General features: G+C 39.6%; 1 protein-coding gene across 1 annotated transcript; it reads left to right on the plus strand.

The window, feature by feature from the left end:
- Positions 1–200: 200 nt before the first annotated feature.
- Positions 201–24,914, plus strand: LOC143974203 (immunoglobulin lambda-1 light chain-like). The gene is made up of 4 exons (XM_077475357.1): positions 201–288; positions 6,868–6,977; positions 8,965–9,318; positions 22,847–24,914. Exons 2-4 carry the CDS (start codon positions 6,929–6,931, stop codon positions 23,197–23,199), a joined length of 756 nt encoding a protein of 251 aa, XP_077331483.1. The 5' UTR covers positions 201–288; positions 6,868–6,928; the 3' UTR covers positions 23,200–24,914.
- Positions 24,915–25,912: the final 998 nt, after the last annotated feature.

Consider the following 25,912-nt stretch of genomic DNA (forward strand, 5'->3'; position numbering starts at 1 on the left):
AAACATGTTTTTAGTCGTACAAGATTTGCCATCACAGATAATAACCCGGCTTGCACAGGTTGCTCTCAACCATCATGTTTTTGGTCTTGTTTGTTATTTTTGGGACTAAATCTCCCATCACAAAAACAAGGAACAAAAACAAGTAACTGTCATCTCAGTGCAGCTGGGTGCGTCCCGCCCTCCTCCTTCCCTACCGTCAGAGCAGCATGAGAATCTGACATTTGTCTGCCAAGGACAGCCTTGACTGTTTCTATTACTGGGCAAGGTGACAGTTGACGCAACTATCAGGTGAGTCCTGGCGATGCGCCCTACTATTTGTGGTGTAAGCTTAACCCCTGCCTTGCTGACATTAAATGACTGACAAAGAATGAAACAATTTTTACCATAAAAAAATATCCAGGTATTTTTCGAAAAAAAGTTTGCTACAGGGTTAAAGTTTAGTTTGGCACAATGTTAGGAAATATCCTTTTTTTTTTTAGCAGAAAACTGTACTTTTTCTCTTTCTGAACAGATGAGTTTTTAGGGATCGCCTAAAGTCAAGCTCAGCGGGAGATTGGATTGGGGTAAGGAGTTCCAGAGGATAGGAGAAACTCTGGAGGTGTCCAGGATATGAGCATGGGATGGGAAGACAAGGGAGCTAGAGAGTAGGAGGTCTTGGGAGAAGCAGAGAGGATGATTTGGGTAATATCTGCAGATGAGGTTGGTGATTGGAGAAGAGTTGTGGATGGCCTTGGATGTTGTTTTTTTTAATTCTATACTGTATGTACGGCAAGCTGGGCCAATGGAGGGATAAGCATAGAAGAGTAGCATCATGGTTGGTGAGGTGGATGAGTCTGGCAGCAGCATTTATGATAGACTAGAGAGGGGATAAATTATGGAAACGTAAGCAAAACATGGAAAGAGTTGTGGATGGTTAAAAAGGGGCATATTTTCAAAATGTTACAGAGGTGACTGGCTGAATTTCATCCCATGTGTGGCTATCCCCAGTTGACAAGTTTATCCTTAAAATTTTAATGCAATTTTACCACTTTGATTGACTATGAACAGATGATTGAGGCTAGATTGATACTATTGCGCCCTGCGTTCTGCATGTAGGCAGCCCATTTGTTTCAATGGGCTGCCCTACCCACAGAAACATTGGCAACCAAGTCCCTGACCCCCCTTTTTTTTATTGCGCCACACTGAGCCACATGGTGCTGCAGCACCAGGTGGATTTTCATGTGTGAAAGCGTGCCAATTTAGCCAATGCGTGGCGGTGCCATTACCAAATAATGGCACTCCTGTAACTCTGCTAAAGGGCAGTACATTTGCCTACGGGTCGGGAATGCGTGTGATTATGTATGCGTTCCAGACCCACAGTAATAGGAACCTAGCCTTAAATTGGACGCCCAAAACCAGCAATCTACCACCCATATAATTGACCACTGGGATTTGGTTGATCAATCCGGACAAATTGACAACTTCTATTCAGGTTATTAAAATCAATTCGAACAAAAAAACGACTGAATTGTCTTTGAAAGTGATCTGATTTTTTCTGGGTTCAATCATGGAAACCCCAATCCCAAAATAATTTCCACATTTGCTCACCTGGGAAGTGCAACCCTCTATCTTTTTAATGATATTTATTATTAAACGGAATTACACTAGGCTGGGGTGCGCTCTCTTTTGCTCTATATTTACTGACCTGGGTTTTTGTTTGCAGTGCAATTCAATAAAAAGTGATACAAATTGCTGGAAAGTTGCTGTGTGTTTGGCCAAATTAGGAGTGCACATAGAGGAGTATCCATCATGACTGTTCCTGGTCAGTGATCTCGCAAGTACTGAAGCCAAAGACAGCCAAGCTTAAAAGGAAGCAGCCAAAGGCAGCTCTTATATTTCCATTTTTTTTTTTTTTTTAGTGGAACAATAATGAAATAAATTGCATCTTCTATCTAAGGGCTGGTTCACACCACAAAAAACACACTCCAGATCATTTCCAGATGTGTTATTTCATGTGTGTTTTTGACACGCTCTGGTGCATTTTTGATGCATTTTTTAGTGCGCTCCCAAATGCATTCCAGATACTTTTTTTCCTGTTTTTACTGTACTTTTTGATGCATTCCAGTGCGTTCTAATGCATTTGTTTATATGCTTTACCATGTTCCAGTGCAGGAAAAATGCAGAATATTCTGCTTTTTTTCTGGAACTGAAACGCCCTGGAACTGACCACACTGGTGTGAACTATAGCCATTGGAAACCATATAACCTACTTTCCATGCGTTCCATGATGCAGAAAAAAAAAACACACTGGACTGCATGTGGTGTGAACTGGCCCTTTCTCTTTCTGCTGTAGGCTGGCACTGCTCACTTTTTGGTATCTATGGAGGAGCAGCATTCTCTTTCTGAGACAGGAATAGGTTAGGGCTACAAAACACCTCCCCTTCCTTAAGAACATTAAAACCCAACATTTCAGACTTCTTATATGTGCCTGCTGTACCATGTGCTGGTATGAAAAAGTATCCTTTTCTCTTTGTCAGGGCCGGATTAACATAGGGGCTATTGGAGCTGCAGCTCCAGGCCCCTTTCTCAAGATAGGCCCATTTGCCCAAAAAAAAAAAAGATTGACTTTGAGGATTGTAGCTCGCCGATCAATCCTCACAGAGACCCCACATTTGAGGGGGGGGGGGGGGTAAGTAGCTAAAGCCCCACTCCAGCACTGGTTAAAATATGGGGCTGCTATCATCTATGGTTCCGGAGATACAGGGCTCCTTGCGCAGTCTGTCATAAGGTACACACAGAGCAGCCAGTATAAATACAAGCTGGAACACTCTGCAGCAGACTGAGAGGATGAACTCACAGTGCTTATAATAATTATTTGTATATTACTTATGATAATTAACCCCTTGCCACCCAGGCCCATTCTGAGACTTCTCTCCTACATGTAAAAATCATCATTTTTTTATGCTAGAAAATTACTCAGAACCCTCAAGCATTATATATTGTTTTAGCATACACCCTATGGAATAAAATGGTGGTCTTTGCAACTTTTTTACGTTACACGATATTTGCGCAGCAATTTTTCTAACTTTTTTTTTGGAAAGAAACTGTTTCATTCATAAAAAAAACACTAAAGTTAGCACAATTTTTTGTTGTGTACTAAGCGATGCTTTACATTTTTTTTTACAGGTTACATGTTTAGAGTTACAGAGGAGGTCTAGTGGTAGAATTATTGCTCTCGCTCTAACGATCGTGGCGTATGTAACCTGTGTGTATCTGGCTCTGATACTAACCAGTGCCTACCCAGGGACTGACTACTATCTCTCCCCAGCCTTTCCCCACACACCCTCTCATCTGCTGACCTGTGAATGGGGCAATCACTCCCGCAGTGTTATTGTGTTCTGCCAGTGAATACAATGGTATAGTGTTGCTAACTATAGCTGGCAGCACTGATTGTTTTGAGGAAAACCTGACAGGCTGGTTGTACTCAAGTCGGTTAATAGATTGACTTGTGTAAAACCAGCTAGCCCTTACATAGATCGACTATGGCTGGTCTCTGCTTAATTGGTGTAATTTCAATTCATGTATGGCCCGCTTAACCACTACGCAGTCCCTAAACATCTTTCCACAAACCTTTACATTTTTCCTTCCCAAATTAATTCATCCTCCTCTCCTATACACAGTGCCCACTATCATACTCTCCACACTTCTCTCCTATACATAGTGCCCACTGCCATACTCTCCACACTTCTCTCCTATACATACTGCTCACTGTCAAACCCTCCACACTTCTCTCCTATACATAACGCCCGCTGTCATATCCTACACACTCCTCTCTTGTACATAGTTCCCACTGTCATACACTTCTCTCCTGTACATAGTGCCCACTGTCGTACCCTCCACACTCCGCTCCTATACATAGTGCCCACCGTCATACCCTCCACACTCCTCTCCTGTACATACTACTCACTGTCATACCATCCACACTTCTCTCCTATACATAGTGCCCACTGTCATACCCTCCACACTTCTCTCCTATACATAGTGCTCACTGTCATATCCTTCACACTCCTCTCCTGTGCATACTACTCACTGTCATACCCTCCATACTCCTCTCCTATACATAGTGCCCACCGTCATACCCTCCCTCCACACTCCTCTCCTGTAATTACTGCTTACTGTCCTACTCTCCACACTTCTCTCCTGTACATAGTGCCCACTGTCATACCCTCCACACTCTTCTCTTATACATAGTGCCCAATGTCATACCCTCTACACTCCTCTGCTGAGCATACTGCCCACTGTCATACCCTTTACACTCCTCTCCTGTACATATTGCCTTCTGCCATACCCTGTGCACTCCTCTCATGTACATAGTGCCAACTGTTAGACCCTCCACATTCCTCTCCCTCACCTGCACATACTTCCCACTTTTATACCATCCATACTCCTCCCCTATGCCTCTTACCCACAAAAACTGTTCTTTAAAATTATACTGAATATCCTCAATGTTACCAGCTCTAGAATGGGTACACCTTTGTCAGTTCAACTAAAGGAAATCTCACAGTCCTCATATTTGTTCTGCCCCATTATTAGTACTTATTTAATTTTGAAATTACTATTGTGATGTATAGAGGAACATAGGGGATGTCAGCTACTCTAAATATAGCACTTGTAAAAAAAAGCGTCCCTGAAATTATTTTTTAAATGTTGACAACTATGCACTTAGGCACTGCCCAAGGGCCACAGGGTCAGTATTGGGCCCCATGAGAGGCTCTTGTGATATTAAAGCGGTAGTAAACTTTTCTAACATTACTACTTTTTAGAGGCCCTGGGGTAGGTTATGCCATAATGTACAAGTATGCACAGCATATTAGCACATTAGGGTACACTTATATTGTCAGACTGAGCCCTCCAGTGCTGTGCTGTGATCAATCCGGTGGGGCCCGGGCACTTCCATCTTCACCCGGTCTTCCTTCTGGGTTCTGTGCCTTCGGTGACTTGCCTTGGCCAGGCTGCGTTGATGTCATTCCCACACATGCTCATGTGCATCCTCCTTCTCTCATCCCCCCCTTTCTCTCTCATCCTCCCTCCCTTACCCCTCACACCTCTTTTATCCCCTTTCTCTCTCTCTCTCTCTCTCTCTCTCTCTCTCTCTCTCTTTCTCTCTCTCTCTCATCCTCCCTCTCCCTCTTTAATTTAATTTGTTATAACAAAAAATAGTTTGCCTTTTTATTTATTTATTGTTTATAAAAGGCCCCACCAAAATCCTCAGCACCAGGCCCATGATGTTCTTAGTCTGGCCCTGCTCTTTGTATATACTAAGAACTCAGCTTGCTCTCCTCTAATGATCAGACTTGTGCTGACACCCACCCCCCCCCCCCCCCCCCCACCTTGCACAATCATTCACTAGGAAAACCACTAGGAAAACCACTGCTGTTTCTCCTCCCCCACCTCTCTGGGCATTTTTGCTTCTTGTGCAGCTGAAAAAGAGGGGATAAAAAGGGAAAATAATTAGGGTTGTGGAAATTAAAGATTAATTCCTCGATTAATTGATCAAAATTCTTTTGATCGGTATTCATCTCTCCGCTGGCTTCCGGGTCTTCAGGGAGTTCCGTCGGAAATCCTGTGACGTCACAGACATCAACATCACTGGACTCCTCCCCCTTTCTCAAGTGCCTCTGTCTGCTAATGAAGGGAAGGGGGGAGAAGTCCAGTGATGTCGAAGTTCTGATTGAACGTAACGCGTACGGGGGAGGAGCTACGCATGACGTCACCTGCTGCTGCCCTACGGAACTAAGTCGGCTTTATATGCTGTGTTTTTATCATCTGTATGTGAGTAGTTTGTGTTTGAACACAAAAATGAAATCTTATACTTAAGCGCTGAGCACATAGATCTTTTCTTTCTACCCATGGCCTGGCATCCTTGCTGAGATCTAAGGAGACGTGATACAAGTTTATGGTCCGTGTTAACCCTTTGGATACCCGCTTGCATGACCACCGGTTTGCACAGGGGACCATGCCATAGGATGAGAGTGATTAGTTAGACCGAAGGTGGAGGGATTGTCACCTACTGTGGAAAAAAAATTACTTACGTCAGTGCTACAGTCTGAATTTGAAACGTATTTGTGTGAACTGTGAAGTTAAGTCATGGATTGTGGAAACTAACTAGTGTCGGGTGATTGTATATAGTGTATACCACATTTACCACTGACTAATGCAGAGTTGCAATGCAAGGAGATCAGCTAAAAGTAGTTGGATCTGTATGTGCGTTATAATTAATCGAAATTAGTCGATTATTCGATTTAAAAAAATCAATTAATCAAACACGAAAATTGTAATCAGTAACAGACCTAAAATATACCTAAGGTATTTATTAGATTTATTATTTGTAAAATGTTATGCCTTTCATTTCTATTTTAAACTGAATAGGTTGTTTTTCAAGGTGATGGTTCTCAAATACTTTAATACCGTAGTGGGAGGTGTTCTGTAGTCCTGGGATACTTCCTGATAAGGATGTTTGAGATAAAACTACAGTGTACACAAGACAGCACTGGATTTCTCACAGGACCCACAGGTTTTTTTTTGGCATTTAACAAAGATAACAAAACACTTCAAATGGTATATTTAACAGACCAAAGGGAGGAAATAAGAACAGTTAATTAACTGTAAAAAATTAAGATGTAAACATTGGGGTCTTTTTATCTATATTCACCTAAAATGTGCCCAAATGTCACCCATTTTTTACCTGAAACGTATGTGAGTTGGGTGAATCTTGGCTGATGAGGGCTGTGTGCATCATGGGTGAAAACGTTGATCAACTGAACCTATAGTGTATTCAGCTATGATAAAGTCCTGATTTTATTTGTAGTAACTGGCAGTTATTTACAGGAAACCAGAATAATTCAGAGCTGACGAGCGCAAGCTGTCATTTCCAAGACATCCTCCAGCCATGGCGATCCCATCTGTCACTTGTTTCCTGCTGATCATATCCATTTCTAGTAAGTGAACTCAACTGTATATGCAGGATACATGGTACAAATCCATTTTATGAGGCTTGAAATATATTTATGTTTTAAAGTGGAGCACTACCTTAAACATGTTTTTTTTTTTTTTTTTGGGTGGAGGCCAGCTTTGATCCCCTGCTAGTTCTTTATCAGTGAATTGTTGCTGAGTCATTATCATGGCTGTAACAACGAAATTCCTGTGCCCTGTCTGAGAGCTGCATTTTTTAATGAGACCCTGTCATCGGGCATTTCATTTCAACTATAATATACCCATGATGTAGGGAAATGAGAGGAGGGGCAGTAATTAGACACTCCCAGAAAGGGAGAGGGCTATGACAGACATGCAAGGAGGGAGAAGGCTGTGCTAGTGAATTGACTGTCCTCGAGTAGCCAACTTTTCTAGCAAGTTCAGATTTCATGAGAATAAAACGTAAAATGCAGCAAGAATGCATTAAAATCTTTGATCTTTCAGTAGTTTTATCTGCAATATTTTAAGTTGGTGACAGGGTCTCTGTAAGATTTTCTCCTATGGGAAAAAAGTCAGTTATGAGTCAGTGACAACATAGCCCTGTTGTCGTTATCGTCCTAGGGAATATATGGAGTTTTGCATTGCATGCTGCATGGGAATGCAATAATTAAAAATGGAGTCATGCAGAAAATAGATTACACCCCTCTTCTGGTTTAACTGTTTCAGCCCCAGAAGATTTTACCCCCTTCCCGACCAGAGCCCTTTTTTGCGATTCGACACTCCGTTGCTTTAACTGACAATTGTACGGTCGCGCAACGTTGCACCCAAACAAAAAAATTTTTCTCACAAATAGAGCTTTCTTTTGGTGGTGTTTGATCATCTCTGTGGCTTTTATTTTTTGCGCTATAAACCATAAAAAAGCGACAATTCTGAAAAAAATAAATGCTATATTTTTTACTTTTTGCTATAATAAATATTTCCCAAAAATACATTAAAAATATATTTTTTTCCTTAGTTTAGGCCGATGTGTATTCTTCTACATATTTTTGGTTAAAAAAATCCAATAAGCGTATATTGATTGGTTTGCGCAAAAGTTATAGTGTCTACAAAATAAGGGATAGTTTTATGGCATTTTTATTATTATTATATTTTTTTTACTAGTAATGACAGCGATCTGCAATTTTTAGCGGGACTGCGACATTATGGCAGATATATCAGACAATTTTGACACCTTCTTGGGACCATTGGCATTTATACAGCGATCAGTGCTATAAAAATGCATTGATTACTGTAAAAATGGCACTGGCAGGGAAGGGGTTAGCACTAGAGGGCACTCAAAGGGTTAATTGTGTTCCCTGGGAGGTGATTCTAACTGAAGGGGGAGGGGACTGTGTAGGGGCGATGACAGGTCACTGTTTATACTCTGTATGAATAGACAATCTGTCTCTTCTCCCCTCAGAGAACTGGAAATTGTGTGTTTACACACACAGATCCCAGTTCTCCGTGTGCCAGCCGTGATCGGAGGAGCCCGACGGTGATCGTAACCGCTGGGCACTCGCATCGGCTTCGTGGAAGAGCAGTGGGTGTGCGTGCGTGCACCCCTAGTGGCCACAGGGTGAAGCGAAGTTACATAACGTAATTTCTCCCAGCCGTGCCATGCTGCCGCAGTCGGCAAGTGGTTAAAACTGACCTCTGGGATCAGCAAATTTTGTCTTAAATTTTGTGTATTTCTTCCAGATCTGCACAGTAATCTAGTGTGAAACTAACTGTTCCTCTAAAAAAGACTGGTCACTCTTTGTGCAGGGTCACTTGTCTTGTCTCTGCTTCCTCCTGTATTTTTCTGCAGGCAACCTGTGGTGGGTGGAGCTGCTACAGCTCAGATAACATGAAACCATTGGTATTCAGAAAAACTGTCAGAAATGGTCTTTTGTGTAATACTGGGTATTTTATTGTTTGGTGTTGTTCTTAATTAGCATTCTATATCTAATAAATGTACAATTTTTTGCATTAAAGGCACCTCCCAATTCACAGTCAACCAATATAAACACGTTTCAGTCGCTGAAGGAAATTCGGCTATTCTGGGCTGCTTTGTTGAAGGCGAGGAGATTTGGCATTTAAGCGTTCAGTGGTTTAAACAGCTGCCTGGGAGTCCACCCACTTATATCCTCCACCATGCCAATGACACCACCATCCACTGGGGTGACACCTCCCTGGAGCGCTACCGGCCAATCAGAAGCAACAGCAGTACTCACTTTCTGCACATCGCTAATGTCGCCACAAATGACAGCGCTTTGTACTGGTGCTTGATGACTAAGAGCCCCTATCTTCACATCTGGGGAGATGGGACCCAGCTCAGCGTTTATGGTGGTAAGTGAAAATAAATTGTTCAAATGGTCTTGGAAGGCGGGCTTACTAAAAACAATTTAGTGGACCACGCATCACATTTCACTCCAAAAAAGGTTTTGTCGTTTTTTGGGGGTGTTTGGCGTGCATAGAACACTAAGGGCAGCCATTATCCCACTTTGTGAACTTGGTCTACTTAATGCCACCTCACTCTGAAAGCTTTGCGCTACATTCTTCACGTCATGCTGTCCCATTCTCTATTCTAGGCCAATGTTTCTCAACCCTGTCCTCAAGTACCCCCAACAGGCCATGTTTTGGGAGTTTCTCTTAGATAAAATAGCTGTCCAAAATACCAAACCATTGACTCCGATTTAAAGCACCTGTGCAAGATAAAGAAAAACCTGCAAACATGGCCTGTTGGGGGTACTTGAGGACAGGATTGAGAACCACTGCTCTAGGCTGTACATTCTTATCCCCCTATGCTGAACTATAGTATCTTTATTTCACACCGTCACTTTGCTTTCGCAGGGGTTGTGCATTATTTCTTCCATCCCAGCTGTACATTTCGTACTCTGTGCCACCCAACGCTAATGCCCTGCACACACGGTCGGACTTTCCGACGGAAGATGTGCGATCGGATCGTGTTGTCGGAAAATCCGATCGTGTGTGGGCTCCATCGGACCTTTTCCATCGGAATTTCCGGCACACAAAGTTTGAGAGCTGGATCTAAAATTTTCTGACAACAAAATACGATTGTTTAAATTCCGATCATGTTTATACAATTCCGACAGACAAAGTGCCACGCGTACTCAGAATAAATTACGAGACGAAAGCTATTGGCTACTGGCCTCTTGATAGTCCCGTCTTACGTGTTGTACGTCACCTCGTTCTGAATGATCGGATTTTCCGACAACTTTGTGTGACCATGTATATGCAAGACAAGTTTGGCCCAAAATCTGTTGGAAAAAATCGGACGGATTTTGACTTTGGAAAAAATCAGGCGGATTTTGACATCGGAATGTCCGACTGTGTGTACAGGGCATAATATGCAGTGGTTCACATTCTGTGATCCTCGCCAAACTACCCTGTATGTTGTTGCACTCTATTCTGCACTGACCTACCCTGCATTGCCTATCACTATAATACCCTATAATGCACTACTTTGAACTTGGTGCTGTACAATCCATAATCCGGGCCACCCTACCTTGAATGCTGTGCTGTACGTTCTATAGCTAGCACTGCCCCATCCGCTATGCTGCATTATGCATTCTATACTCCACACTGCTCCACTGTATACATTCTGCTATATAGCATATATCCTTTTCTTTCTTCTGTCTCCCCTCTCTTCCCTCAAAATTGGATTATATTCATCATCATCCTGCTAGATCTTAATGAAACTACACATTATTTACCACTAGATGGCACCGAATATTTTTGATAAAATCCATAGGCAGAATTGATACAATTATATGTTCACTGAAAGTGTGTCTACAGTTTATTTAAAATTATTTTCACAGATTTGCACAACCTTCACTCGGGATTTATACATTTTCTAAAGTCCTGGGTGAAAGTTGTGCAAACTGTGAAAACATTTATAATAGCATAAAAAGCAATCTCATTTATACTTGGTTAATGTTCTAGTAAGTGCTGTAACACAATTATATAGAGCAATGAGAAAAATATCAATTTACACATTTGAGAGTTAAGGGTTTATTGTATATACAATTTAGAATATTTTACAATAGAGGGGTCTCTTAGTGTGTTTGTACATACAAAGCTAAAATTTAGGAGTACATTACTGTTTTTGCAGAAAACATTGTTTTAAGCCCGGTTATCCATCATAGCAAGAATGGAACTGTAATGTGCATGTAAAAATGTGAAAATTCATTCCTATATTATAATATTTTAGAGCGCTGTTAAATTGTATCGTTATGCCCACTTAAAGCAGTATTAAAACCAGAAGCAGTTATTATATTGCAGCTTACCAGTTGTTAGATGTGACGGCTGCATTTGTTTTCTTATTTTTCTTTCCTTTATTTTGAGCTGGTGATCCTGCCAGTAAGTCTGTTGTTTTTCAAGAGAACAATCTGTCCTGCAGATGTGGCAGTAAAAGTGCTGAGACAAGTCATTTGCCACTGACAAGGGTGTTTACAATAATCAGCTTTTATTCATTTATGTAAAACCTTTATCTCAAAAGGAAAAACGGTAACTGCTTATAAAGTATTAGCTGGAGATTTGGTTCAATTTGTTTAGTGTATCTAAATATGCTAGTGCATCTAACACTCCCCCCCCCCCAAACTGACAATGATGCTGTCCAAATGTGTCCTTGGGGGCTGGAGACCACATGGAATGGCAGCTGGCTGCTTGACTACAGGTGACAGGGGCTGTCTTGGTTCTGGGACAGGGAGGTTTCAGATGCCCCCCAATGCCCAGATCCAATACACTGCCCAAGATACAGACATTGCGGGACAACTGTCTGAAAATCGGGATTGTCCCGGCAAATTCAGGACAGTTGGTAAGTATGCAAGTCATCAGATGCTGTGATAACTAAGCCTCGCTTATGTTATGTGCTGCGATTAGCCGACGGCACACCGGATGTGTGCTATGTCGGCGTGTGCTTCCTGTTTAGTTTTTTTTAGCCAAGCCTCGCTTTCAGAAAGTGGCTAGGTAGACAGGTGTTGAACCGGAAGTGGGTAGAGCCAAGCCTCTTTCTCATGGAGAGGCCAAGCTGGAGACAGCTCATTGGCCGGTAGCACATTAGAAGTGAGGCTTGGCTATTTGGAATATACGCTTAGTATAGTGGGGGACAGAATACGTTTTTAGATGCTCTGATGGGGCGGTCTTTTTATCAATGGACTCTAGTACCCATTTTTGATATGCATGACAGCATTAAAGGAGAAATATAATTACTATTTAAAAAAAACGGCCTGTAATTAGTCACGTCCTTCCGGTTTCCAACCGGACGTGATATCAGGTGGAAGTGTTTTGGTGCCATAAACGTCTTGGGGGTCACCATCTCTTTATAAGCGATGCTGTGGGGGGTCCACACCCCAGATGACGACTCCGTAGTCGAAACACGTTGGGTGGACTTCTTTGCAGACATCGCTTGCATTTATCTATATGCTGATTGATACCTTTAAAATGTGAGTGTTTTATTCACTTTTTATATTAAAGCTTTTCTGTATGACAGTATTACGCTATGTTAGACTTTTATTTTCATGGTTCCACGCACAATACTACTATCCCGTCCTTTATTGGACAATAACGATCTTCTGCCAATTGATGTTCTCATGAATTGTGGTGTGAGCTGAGACTGTGGACTACTTACATTCATCGGGCCAAGTTTTGTACACAAGCCTTTATGACTTGGGGGGCATATGCCTAGCTAAGTCTAAGTTCTCCGGTAAGCCTCCTCCATTCTCATGGTGGTGGTGGTGTTGCACTTGGGAAGAGTACACTTCTCTGGAAGTTTTTACTTAAATTGGGTACCGATTTTCTTTTTTTAGGACTGCGGTGGCACTTGCACTTTAAAAAGTGGTTATGGACTACACTCTCTAAAACTATAATTTTAAAATAATATTTATTCACTGAATATTGTTTTGATCACTATGTCTGGTTTTACATATTATATATGAATTAGATCCAAGTTTGTATTTTGGATATATGTTTTCACGTATATTTATGACTTAGTACTTTGGTATAGTGCTACACATATTTTTCCTTTTAAGTATGCAAGTCTGCATAAATAAATTAATTACATGAAAATATAAAACAGTTTTTTTTTTTGTTTTAATCTCTACCTTTTGTCATTAAAAATCAACCCTTCGAGCAGTTTTAAATCCTCAGTGCTTTATAGCTGAATAAAATAAATATTCCCCATTAAACTATTTGTTAAAATTCTTACCCCAGCGTTTGCATTTTACACCTTTCAATGCTGCTTGCAATGCTTAACCACTTCAGCCCCAGAAGGATTTACCCCCTTAATGACCAGGCCATTTTTTAAGATACGGCACTGCATTTCTTTAACTGACAACTACACTGTTGTGCGATGTTGTATCCAAACAAAATGTATGCCCTTTTTTTCCTATAAATAGAGCTTTCTTTTGGTGGTATTTGATCACCTCTGCAATTTAAATTTTTTGTGCTATAAACAAAAGAAGAGCGACAGTTTTTACGCAAGAAAAAGAAGGGTTTGCGGACAGCGACTGTAGTGTTAGTGGCACAACACAAGACATATCCACGTGGCTAACAGAGGCCAGAGCCAAAGGTAAACTTAGTAAGCTCAACACAAATAAATCACCAGAACCAGGTGGCTTTCCCCCCGTGAGTCCTCAGAGAACTCAGTCAAGTTATAGCCAGACAATTGTTCCTGATCTATGTGAACAGCATACTGACAGGATTGGTACCAGCTGATTGGAGGAAAGCCAATGTGGTACCAATATTCAAAAAAGGACAGAGACATATTCCTGGGCATTATAGGTCAGTCAGCCTAACATCAATAGTGGGTAAATTATTGGAGGGGATGATTAAGGACTACATCCAAAGTTTTGCTGAAAAGAAGAATATCATTAGTGGTAATCAGCATGGGTTTATGAGGGGGTCGTTCCTGCCAGACCAATCTGCTAACATTCTACGGGGAACTGAGCAGCCATCTAGATATGGGGAGGGCTGTAGATGTGGTGTATCTGGACTTTGTAAAAGCATTTGATGCAGTCACCCATAAATGCTTAATTTACAAGCTAAGGTCTACAGGCTTAGACCATAGGGTTTGTACTTAGGTAAAAAAACTGGTTACAGGGATGAGTTCAAAGGGCAATGATAAATAACATGTACTCAGACTAGTCTGGAGTGGTGAGTGGGGTACCCCAAGGTTCTGTCTTGGTACCAATTCTATTCAACATATTCATAAACGATATAGAGGATGGGATGAATAGTTCAGTCTCAGTTTTTGCGGATGACACCAAGTTAAGCAGAGTAATAAACTCTCATCAGGCCATAGACATTTTTCAGAATTACCTGAATAAAATAAAGGAGTGGGCAGACAAATGGCAAATGTGGAGAAATGTAAAGTAATGCACTTGGGTTCAAAAACCATAAATGTAAAATACTCACAAGGTGGACTACAGCTGGGGAAGTCAAGGATGGATAAGGATCTAGGGGTACTAGCCGCCAGAATATTAGCATGCATAAAAAGAGGGATATACTCCAGGGATAAAACAATAATTCGCCCACTTTATAAAACTCTGGTTAGGCCTCATCTGGAGTTTTCAGTCCAGTTCTGGTCACCAGTCCCCTGAAGGGATGTGCTGGACCTGGAGAGAGGCCAAAGAAGGGCAACAAAACTAATAAGGGGACTGTAGGACCACAATTGCGAGGAACGGCTGCAAACACTTAATTTATTCTCGCTGGAGAAAGGACGCTTAAGAGGAGATGTGATAGCGATCTTCAAATATCTCAATGGGGATCCCAGCATAGGAAATAAACTATTCAGTCATAGGGAGTGTAAAAGGACACAGGGCCACACAATGAGACTGGAGAAGAAGTGGTTTAACCTTAAACTGCATAGGGAGTTCTTCACTGTTAGGGCAATAAGGATATGGAACTCTCTCCCACAATTGGTGGTGGCTGCGGGGAGTATGGATATCTTTAAAAGACTTTTACATGTACATCTTAAAGGCCACAACATACAGGGATATGGGAAAGCATTATAGACACTGATACACATGCACCCACACAAGTTGAACTGGATGGACTATTGTCTTTATTCAGCCTTACCTATGTAACTATGTAACTATGACAATTTTGAAAAAAAAAACACAATATATTTTACTTTTTGCTATAATAAATATACCAAATGTAAAAAAAAAAAAAAAAATCTTCATCAGTTTAGGTAAATATGTATTCCTCTATATATTTTTGGTAATATATATATATATATATATATATATATATATATATATATATATATATATATATATTGATTGGTTGGCACAAAAGTTATAGCGCCTACAAAATGGCAAAAGGGAGTTTAGCAAGACTCGTGGCCACTCATTAAAATGAGAAGAAAAGAGGTTTAACCTTAAACTACATAGAGGGTTCTTTACTGTAAGAGCGGCAAGGATGTGGAATTCCCTTCCACAGGCGGTGGTCTCAGCGAGGGGCATTGAAAGTTTCAATAAACTATTAGATAAGCACCTGAACGACCACAACATACAGGGATATGCAATGTAATACTGACATATAATCACACACATAGGTTGAACTTGATGAACTTGTGTCTTTTTTCCACCTCACCTACTATATATAGTAGTGTAGACCATTATAAAATAGGGGATAGATTTATGACATTTTTATTATTATTATTTTTTTTTTTTACTAGTAGCGATTTTTATCAGGACTGCGACCATGTGCAGTTGCTACTTCTACTTATCATTGCAAACTCCACTAATCATTGTAGGGGATGGGCAGTTTGCCCAAAACAGCCCTTCCTGTTACAATCAAAAAAATATATTTGAACAATATTGATTCCAAAAAGTGTCTCAAGAGCAAAATGCAGATACAGGTAATTGGTAACAATTGAATTGCAAATGAACTGCTAAAATTTTGCCCTTGTCCAGAACAACAACAACAACAAAAAACAACAACAAAAAAACACATAAGAATAAAAGATAAAATAAGGCCCCTTTCACACATGCGGATGATATGTCCGTATTTCATCCATCCGTTTGCGGATGAAATACGGGCATACATTCATCCCTATGGGATAGCGGGTGTCTGAGAATGAACATCCGCAGACACCCGATTTCCTCCGCCTCCGCAACAGTCCGATTCTGCAGACGGAGGAAAATCCTATTTTTCTATCCGTCTGCAGAGCGGATCGGATGAACATGGACACACGGTCCGTGCTCATCCGATCCCCATAGAGGAGAGCGGAGAGCTGCCGGCTAAGCGGGGACAACGGAGCGATCCCCGCTGAGCGAGTGGATCATCATGGGGCGGATCATTACTGATCTGCCCCGTGTGAAAGAGGCCTAAGTGTTATTACTGGTTTACTTGTACATTTCCGGTTTGAAGAGTTCAGATCTGACCATACCGTTTTTTGTATTAGGGTTTTTAACAGTACAGTGTTGTAATTTGTTAACACCATTTTTAGCTACTATCTATGGCTAACAAGAATCTTTTTTCCCTGCCTTTAAAAAAAAAAAAAAAAAAAAAACAAATAACAGCAAACGAAGCTTCCAAAAACGAGTGTGCCCTTAGCAAAAGGGCCATAAATGCATATCATTTAGGAGACGAAGAATTGTTTTTTTTCTGTTATTTTTATGTTAAAAATGAAAAACGGTAATAAAAAAAAGCAGTCTGGGTTGTTCGGTTAATGAACTCCAAATCAATTTAATCTGTATCTGAATTAATTGCCACCAACCTTCCCATCTCTAGTTTTTAATACTATATGTACTTAACAATTTCTGTAAATAATGGAAAAGAAGGTGGAATGGTAAGCTATTTCACAGCTGGCTTTCTGTTCAGTTATCAAACATAAAGGATACTGCTGGGTGTCACTGATAAGCCTCCAGTAGCTGAACATAGGCGAGAAAAAGCAGCACAGCAACCTTAGACAAGTGTCAAATATTTAAAATTTATCTAAATGCTACATTTATGTAAATAACTCAATTTTTTGCCTTGTAAATGAAGTCGTGGGAGTTTTCTCATATTGGTATAAATGCCTGATAATTCTGCCAATATCTCGCTCTCTCAGAGGCCCTCATTTAATACAAGGGTTCTTTAAAAAAATTCTGAACTTTTTTAAACTAAGTTATATGTATAAAAGTGTGGAAATTCATTTGAAGGCCCCTCGCAGTGTGTCCCATCATGCAGGATAGTGGTCACCCCCTGTGCTTTCATCCAGTCAGCTTCAGTTAAAGTCTATTGCACATTGATATCTAAAAACACAGTGTTTTTAGGTATACCGGCCTTTATTTAACTGATGTAAATGGAGACTATTGTTTTCAATGTGCCTGTACACACAGGCACATAACATTCACTGCATATGGATCAGTAAAAAAAAAATATATATATATATATATATACTAGGGCTGTGAAAATTAAAGATTAATTCCTCAATTAATTGTTAATTTTTTCGGTCGATCAAAATTCTTTTGATCGGTATTCACCTCTCCGCCGGCCGTCTTCAGGGAGTTCCGGTGACGACACGGACATCGACGTCACCGGACAGCCTGATGGTAAATATGGATGTGGTTAACTGGGATAATTCAGTGAGCTAAGTGTAGGCAAATTTGATAACCTCCGTTTTTAACATTGTTGTAAAAAGATACAACAAAATGTAAAAACTGGTATGTCTACGTGACTTACTAAAGTGATGCCTACTTGCCTACTATAAAGTGACTGACAGTCAATATACTAGATAATTTTTATAATTAAAGTTAAACTAACTTTCTAAGTTTTTCTTAAAGTTTAATAAAAAAAATTACTTACGTCAGTGCTACAGTTTGAGTTTAAAACGTATTGTCAGTGTCAACTAGTGTCGGGTGATTGTATATAGTGTATACCACATTTACCACTGACTAATGCAGAGTTGCAATGCAAGGAGATCAGCTAAAAGTAGTTGGATCTGTATGTGCATTATAGTTAATCGGAATTAGTCGATTAATCGAACACGAAAATTTTAATCAGTAATAGCCCTAATATATACAGAAATCTCTGTTGCTGGTTGGTATTTTATTTTGCTGGTTGATTGACAGCTGCTCTGATCATTTAGAAGCTGAGGCTCAGGCTGTAATTGTAACCACCAGTTTTGTGGAACGGTTTGGCTTTTAGCAGCAATAGTAAAAATAATGGATCTAATGGCAGGATAAGCAGGTAAATAAAACTATGTTATGAGTTTTATTTACCTGCCCGCCACAGTTAGAATCACTCCCTAGGACTCACTTAACCCCTTCATCGCCCCCTAGTGGTTAACCCCTTCCCTGCCAGTGTCATTTACACAGTAATCAGTGCATTTTTATAGCACTGATCGCTGTATAAATGACAGTGCTCCCAAAATAGTGTCAAAAGTGTCCGATGTGTCCACCATAATGTCGCAGTCATGATAAAAAATCGCAAATCGCCGCTATTACTAATAAAAAAAATGAATAATAAAAATGCCATAAAACTATCCCCTATTTTATAGACGCTATAACTTTTGCGCAAACTAATCTATATACACTTATTGTGATTTTTTACCAAAAATATGTAGAAGAATACCTATCAGCCTAAACTGAGGAAAACATTTGTTTTTTTTAATATATTTTTGTGGATATTTATTACAGCAAAAAGTAAAAAATATTGTGTTTTTTTTTTCGAAATGGTCGCTCTTTTTTGTTTATAGTGCAAAAAATTTAAAACCGCAGAGGTGATAAATACCACCAGAAGAAAGCTCTATTGGGGGGAAAAAAAGGACTTTGATTTTGTTTGGGTGCAATGTCACACGACCACGCAATTGTCAGTTAAAACGACGCAGTGCCGAATCACAAAAAGTGCGCTGGTCAGGAGGTGCGTAAAATCTTCCCAGGCTGAAGCAGTTAAAGACAGTTTGAAGCACCACTGATGCTACATGGGGTATAATTTCTGAAGCGAAGCTGAAGCAAAGTAAAGCAAAAGCATGTGTAAACAGGACTGCAAGCTAACTATTTTACTTAGTGACAGGAGCTTTCACTAGTATTCAGAGAGCTTTAACAAAGCCTGTCCGAAGCCTTGTTGATTTTGTTGAAGCCGAAACAAGTGTAAATGAGCCCTTAATGTGTCTTTTCATGTTGTGTTTGGTTCATTCCATTATGAATAAATCAGCTTTGCTTTTGTACCATCCTTTTGAAATCACACTGTATATACAGTTGTGCTCAAAAGTTTGCACCCTGGTAGAAATTGTGAAATTTTGCCATTTATACTGAAAATATGACTAATCATGCCAAAAAACTGTCTTTTATTCAAGGATAGTGATAACATGATGTAATTTATTATCACATAGTTTTTTTTGGCTTCTTTTAAAATTATAATGATAAAATAAATCACCCAAATGGCCCTGATCAAAAGTTTGCATACCCTTGAATGTTTGGCCTTGGTACAGACACAGAAGGTGCCACACACAGGTTAAAATATAAACTAAAGGTTCATTTCTCACTTTTGTGGCTTTTTAAATCACAATTAGTGTCTGTGTATAAATAGTCAATGAGTTTGTTAGCTCTCACTTGGAAGCCCTAAGCAGGCTAGACACTGAGCCATGAGGAGGTAGAAAAGAACAGTCAAAAGACCTGCGTAACAAAGTAATGGAACTTTATAAAGATGGAACAGGATATAAAAAGATACCCAAAGCCTTGAATATGCCAGTCAGTACTGTTTAACTCCTTCAGCCCTGGAATGATTTTCTCCGTTCCTTACCAGGCAATTTTTTGCGATATGGCACTGCGTCACTTTAACTGACAATTGTGCGGTCGTGCGTTGATGTACCCAAACAAAATTTATGTCCTTCTTTTCCCCAGAAATAAAGCTTTATTTTGGTGGTAAATGATCATCTCTGTGGCTTGTATTTTTTGTGCTATAAACAAAAAATAGAGACAATTTTGAAAAAGACACAATATTTTGTAGTTTTTACTATAATAAATATTCCATTTTTTTTTTAACCTCCCTGGCGGTATGATTATTTTAAATTTTTGGTGCTGAAAGCGGTACAATTATTTTGCATGGAAATTTGGAGTTTTATATTGTAGTCCTGTAATTCTTAGGAATAACTCACTTAAATCTGTCCAAATCAGTCTAGTAGACATCCCGGGTATGATAAAATCTGAAAAACAAAATCATAAATTAAAATATAATAAATAACTATAAAGAATTATACCAAATAATAATATAATAATAATAAAAATGCAATAATGTAATCAAATCAAAAACACTGAAATTTGCTCAGTTGCAGAATTGTCACTGTCATTAATTTTCGGTATTTGATGATGGATCTCCCCACAAATCACTATCCCTCAATTCTGCGAGTGATTCTAATTTATTATCGCTGTTTTCTAGCTGGTCAAAAAACACTTGTGATGTATAGGGACAGTTTTAGTTTCTATGGACAATCTCCAGTTTCCAGGCAGAAAGAACAGTTTCTATAATATAAAACTGCATGCAGGGCACTGGACAGACCACTAGGGTCAAAAGGGAGGTGAAATAATTACATACAGCAATGTAATCTGTAAGATTACATTATACTGTATGTAATGTGTGTGTTTTACTTTTTAAATTTGGCTCCGTTCTCCGTCCCCGTGCGTTGCAACGCTCACAGGGAACGGAGCTCGGCTCTGTGATAGATCGATAGAGCGGAGGACGAGCTGCTCGAGCAGCGGGGGGACATCACTGGATCCAGGGGATAAGGTAAGAATACTCATCCTGCATCTTGCGATGCGATTCTGAGTTTGGCTCGGGGTTACCGCTAATGGTGCTGAATTTTCACCCCGAGCCTCACTCGGGAATACCGCCAGGGGGGTTAAAAAAAACATTTTTTTTTCCCTCGGCTTAGGCCAATATGTATTCTTCTAGATATTTTTGGTAAAAAAAAAAAAAACGCAATATGGGTATATTGATTGGTTTGCGCAAAAGTTGTAGGGGATAGATTTATTTTTATTATTATTTTTTTTACTAGTAATGCTCTGACTGCGACAGGACTGCGACATTGCAGCGGACAGATTGGACACTTTTGACACTATTTTGGGACCATTGACATTTATACAGCAATCAGAGCTAAAAATAGCCATTAATTACTGTATAAATGTCACTGACAGGGAAGGGGTTAACACTAGGGGGCAATCAAGGGGTTAACTGTGTTCCCTAGGTGTGTTCTAACTGTGGGTGGATTAGACTGACTAGGGGAGGAGAGAGATTAGTGTTCATACTTAGTATGATCACACGATATGTCTCCTCTCCCTGAGCTGGGATTTGTGTGTTTACATACACAGATCACGGTTCTCGCTCTGTCACGAGCGATCGCAAGTGCCCGCCGAGCATGTGCATTGGCTCTGGGGACATGCGGTGGGGGCACGCCTGCTGTGATGTCTTAAAGAAGCGACGTATAGCTATACTGATTTGCACGGCTGTGCAAAACTGCTGCAGTATAGCTGCGACGGCTAGTCGGCTAGCGGTTAATCCCTTATTAAGAAGTGGAAAACTCTTTTGATACCAAGCCAAGGTCAGGTAGACCAAGAAAGATTGCATCCACAACTGGCGGAAGAATTGCCTAGGATACAAAGAAATACCCACAGGTAACCTCAGGAGAAATACAGGCTGCTCTCCAAAAAGACGGTGTGGTTGTTTTTAAAGAGCACAATTCAATGATACTTGAACAAAAAAGAGCTGCATGGTTGATCTGCCAGAAGGAAGCCTTTACTGCGCCAATGCCATAAAAAAGCCAGATGAGGCATGTTAAGGTATTGTTGGGCATATTGTAACCAGGCTTTTTTGTGGAACTTGTGCAGTAAATGCTTCTTTATGGTAACTTGATCACACAGCTCTTTTTTGTTCAAGTATCATCATATTGTGCGCCTTAAAAACAACCACACCATATTTTTCCAGAGCAGCCTTTATTGTAAATTGTGGGGTTTTCTTTGTGTCTCAAACAATTCCTGTGGCAGTTGTGGCTGAATCCTTTCTTGATCTACTTGACCTTGGCTTGGTATCAAGAGATCCCCCAAATTTCCACTTCTTATTAAATGATTGAACAGTACTGACAGGCATATTCAAAGCTTTGGATATATTTTTATATCCTTTTCCATCTTTGTAAAGTTCCATTACCTTGTTATGCTGGTCTTTTGACTGTTCTTTTCTCCTCCCCATGGCTTAGTATCTAGCCTGCTTAGTGCATCCATGTGAGAGCTAATAAACTCATTGACTATTTATACACAGACAATAATTGTGATTTAAAAAGCCACAAAAGTGAGAAATTAACCTTTAATTTATATTTTAACCTGTGTGTGGCACCTTCTGTGTCTGTACCAAGGCCAAACATTTAAGGGTATGTAAACTTTTGATCAGGGCCATTTGGGTGATTTATTTTATCATTATAATTTTAAAAGGAGCCAAAAAACTATGTGATAATAAATTACATCATGTTATCACTATCCTTGAATAAAAGACAGTTCATTGACTATACATACCCACATACTTTAATAGCCATTTTAACCTGTGTGTGCCACCTTCTGTCCAAGACCAAACATTCCAGGGTAGGTAAACTTTTGATCAGGGCCATTTTGGTAATTTCTGTTATCATTATGATTTTAAAAGGAGCCAAAAAACAATGTAATAATAAATGGCTTCATGTGATTACTATCCTTGAATAAAAGAGTCATATTTTAGTCACATTTTCAATATAAATGCCAACATTTCACAATTTCTCCCAGGGAATGCAAACTTTTGAGCATAACTGTATTTGTGAATGCTATTGTTAGATCTTTATTATGAGTAACTATTCTTATTTGCTTTGGTTTAGTATTGAATTTATATTTTACATATTTTTCAGGTGAAGATGTCCAGGCACCTTCTGTATCCATTATGACCAGTTTGGTGTCTCCAACAAGCTCCCATCCACTCTATCTTGCATGTTCTGTAAGTGGTTTTTATCCACCAGTCATTGAGGTTACATGGAAGTTAGATGGTCAGTCTACTCCAGGAATAATAACTTCAGAACACTCGCTGTCAGAAGAAGACAACTCGTATGCCTTGATTAGCATCCTGGAGCTTCCAATGCACCACAGAAAGAACATCTCCTCAGTTTCATGTGAGGTGCGTCACGATTCCTCAAGAACTCTGATCACAAAAGACTACCTTGACTGTTATGGGGATCAATGCAAACTGCCATGGAAAACACTCTAGAAGATACATTTTTTATTGTGAATCTGATTTTGCCACACACGGAGTATGTAAATTACAAAATTCAAAATAAAGGTCCTGCATATTGTGGGTACAGTAAAGGGCACATCCACACCTCAACTAAATTTAAAAGATTAATCTCAGTGAATAAACTGTTACATATGAAAAGAAAAGTATGTACATTTTGGGTCCAGTAAATGGCATGTCCAAATCTTAAATAAAGGTAAAGGTATAATATCTAGAATGAAAGAATCAACTAATCAATGAAAATAATGTGAACCTTGGGTGCTATAATGGGTCCACAAGACCTTGGGTGTGGAAGATGCACATTGTTTGTAAACCCACACACTATTTTGTTTGAGACAGACTTAAAGTGTATCCATAGCCATAACTTTTTTCTAGTTTTGCATACAGTTGGAATGGGTTAAAAAAAAACTGGTTTATTTTTCATGTCTGCTCCTTTTAGATTTCTGTTAACTCCTAGTCCTAGAGACACAAAATGAAGTGCCAGTAAAAATCCTCTCTTAAGCTCGCCATGCATGGATCGAAATTCAAAATTTTGATCTGTGTATGAACACTGTGGCCATACTGAAGCCGATCTACCAATCAACTTATGTACAACCACCCTGTCAGATTTTCACGGCTCGATCAGCTCCCCAGGCTATAGACTGCAGGGCTGATCAGTGTATTCTGACAGTGATGATTTCCCCATCCATTATGAGTGTGTGGATGTTGAAATCAGATCATTTTTTTCATTCAACCCACTACCTTAGACAGTTGTAACCGGAACAGGTGTCACCAGTTGAGTAATTTTCCCCCGCCTCCTACTTCATTACCAAAATAATATTTAGAATTTTCTATCACTTTCTGTCACTCTAACAATGATCACCAGATCAAGGAGAGAGGGTTATTCTCCCCAATATGGACACAGGGTTAATCTCCCCAATGGGGACACAGACAGCAATGAGACACAGACAGCGGTTCCAATCATTCCTTGCTCTATCTAAAACTAAAAAAGGTTTTGATATACAGTACTGCATATATACTTTCATTTCGTCTACAGGTTCAAAATTCACGTGCCATTGTATTTTTCATTCAATTAAAGAAAAATATCTAAAAGCAAAGACAACAAAGGGGAACAGAAGAGAATTCCAAGTTTCATGGCACTGTAGATAATTTGTTTGAGCCACCTTTGACCAAGCAAATCATTTGAATGCCAGAGTGGACAGGCCATAGCTGTATACTGTAGTAGCCTGTGTTGTGTACAGCACAACCACCGGCCTCTACTGCCAGATTTAGAGAGAGTCTCTCATTCGGAATCTTTGCCATATAGGATCAGTGAATAAAAGGCTTCCTCTGATTGGTCGAGGTGGAGATTGTGACATCATTCACCCACCTCTCCACCTCAGCCAGTCAGAGGAAGCCTACATTGATAAAAATACAAGGCTTCACTCAAAGCGGAGATGCAGTACAGGCAACGTTCCCTATATTTGCCATTACCGGGGAAGTTTTTGGTACATCTACATGTAACACAAGCTAATACAGTATACAACAGCCTGAGCAGTATTGCCAATCACCTCTGGCATGCAAATGATTTGTTTGGTCTAAGCTGGCCCAAACTAATTATATAAAGTGCCAGGAAGCCTGGATTTTTTGTAAATATTCTTTGTGGCAACAGCTCTGTACAGTGATATCAATAAATATTTCTTTAAATCTGAGGTTTAATTTGCTTTTATTTTGCCTTCCTGTTTCTTCCTTTCCTTCCTTCTCATCATATTAATTAAATAATTTTAAAAGACCTTTCCATTCTCATTAGGCTTTTTTTCAAACCCTGTGATGTCATCACTGGGTCTCTGTGATTTTCTATGCAATGCGAACGGATCATAGCTGGTGGGAGTGGCTGTACATAACGTCCCCCAAACAGGAATCTGTGATAATGCCCACATGTGACGCTGAGCCTTCATTATTTAAAAAAATGAAATCCAGTGAATATATGGGGTATGCCAGGGATAGTAATGCTGGATGTTCTCCAGGCAGGAAATTAGGTGGGCTCCATTTAATTTGCTGCAGCTTGTAATGCACATTGTGAGAAGCTTGCAGTGTGCAGTGAAATCAAAGTACGCTGTTTCAATAAAAGAGAGGAGCCTGTACAACTGTGCAAGACAAAATTGCAACATAAAATTTGCCTATAATTGAAAAAAAAATCATGCCTCACATGAATCAATAGGTCACATATCTGTGTTACCAAATAACATTATGGGGTATATTTATTCAGCAATTAATCTGACTTGCACCAAACATTAACTGCAGGTGAATTTTCTTAGGGCACGTGCTTAAATGACAGTGATTTACATTCATCAGTGTTTTGTGAAAATCACAGCTTTCTAAACACATATATATATATATATATATATATATATATATATATATATATATATATATATATATATAGTGATTTTTCGGAGATTATTAGCTCAAATGTAGTACTTCTAGACATATGCGGTTTGTTTCGTTCCAAATTCAAATTTGGACAAATTTTCATTATACATCCGAATTTCCGAATTAGAATAGTACTGAATTTAAACAAATCCGAAATAATGAAATTCAAATTCGGACAAAATTCTAATTCGAATACTTTTCAAATACTTTTCGAATTTGAATAGTTTTCAAATTCAAATTCGAAAATGTTTCCAATAGTTTTCAAATTTCCAAAGAG

Source organism: Lithobates pipiens, unplaced genomic scaffold, assembly GCF_037356315.1.
Source record: "Lithobates pipiens isolate NorthernLeopardFrog02 unplaced genomic scaffold, aLitPip1_a1.2 Scaffold_1, whole genome shotgun sequence".
Lineage (NCBI taxonomy): Eukaryota > Metazoa > Chordata > Amphibia > Anura > Ranidae > Lithobates > Lithobates pipiens.

Excerpts from the sequence above, each read along its gene's own strand:
- LOC143974203 (XM_077475357.1), top strand. The coding sequence starts at position 6,929 with ATGGCGATCCCATCTGTCACTTGTTTCCTGCTGATCATATCCATTTCT. Across the intron at positions 6,978-8,964 it reads GCTGATCATATCCATTTCTA|GCACCTCCCAATTCACAGTC; the intron begins GTAAGTGAACTC and ends TTTGCATTAAAG. Across the intron at positions 9,319-22,846 it reads CCAGCTCAGCGTTTATGGTG|GTGAAGATGTCCAGGCACCT; the intron begins GTAAGTGAAAAT and ends CATATTTTTCAG.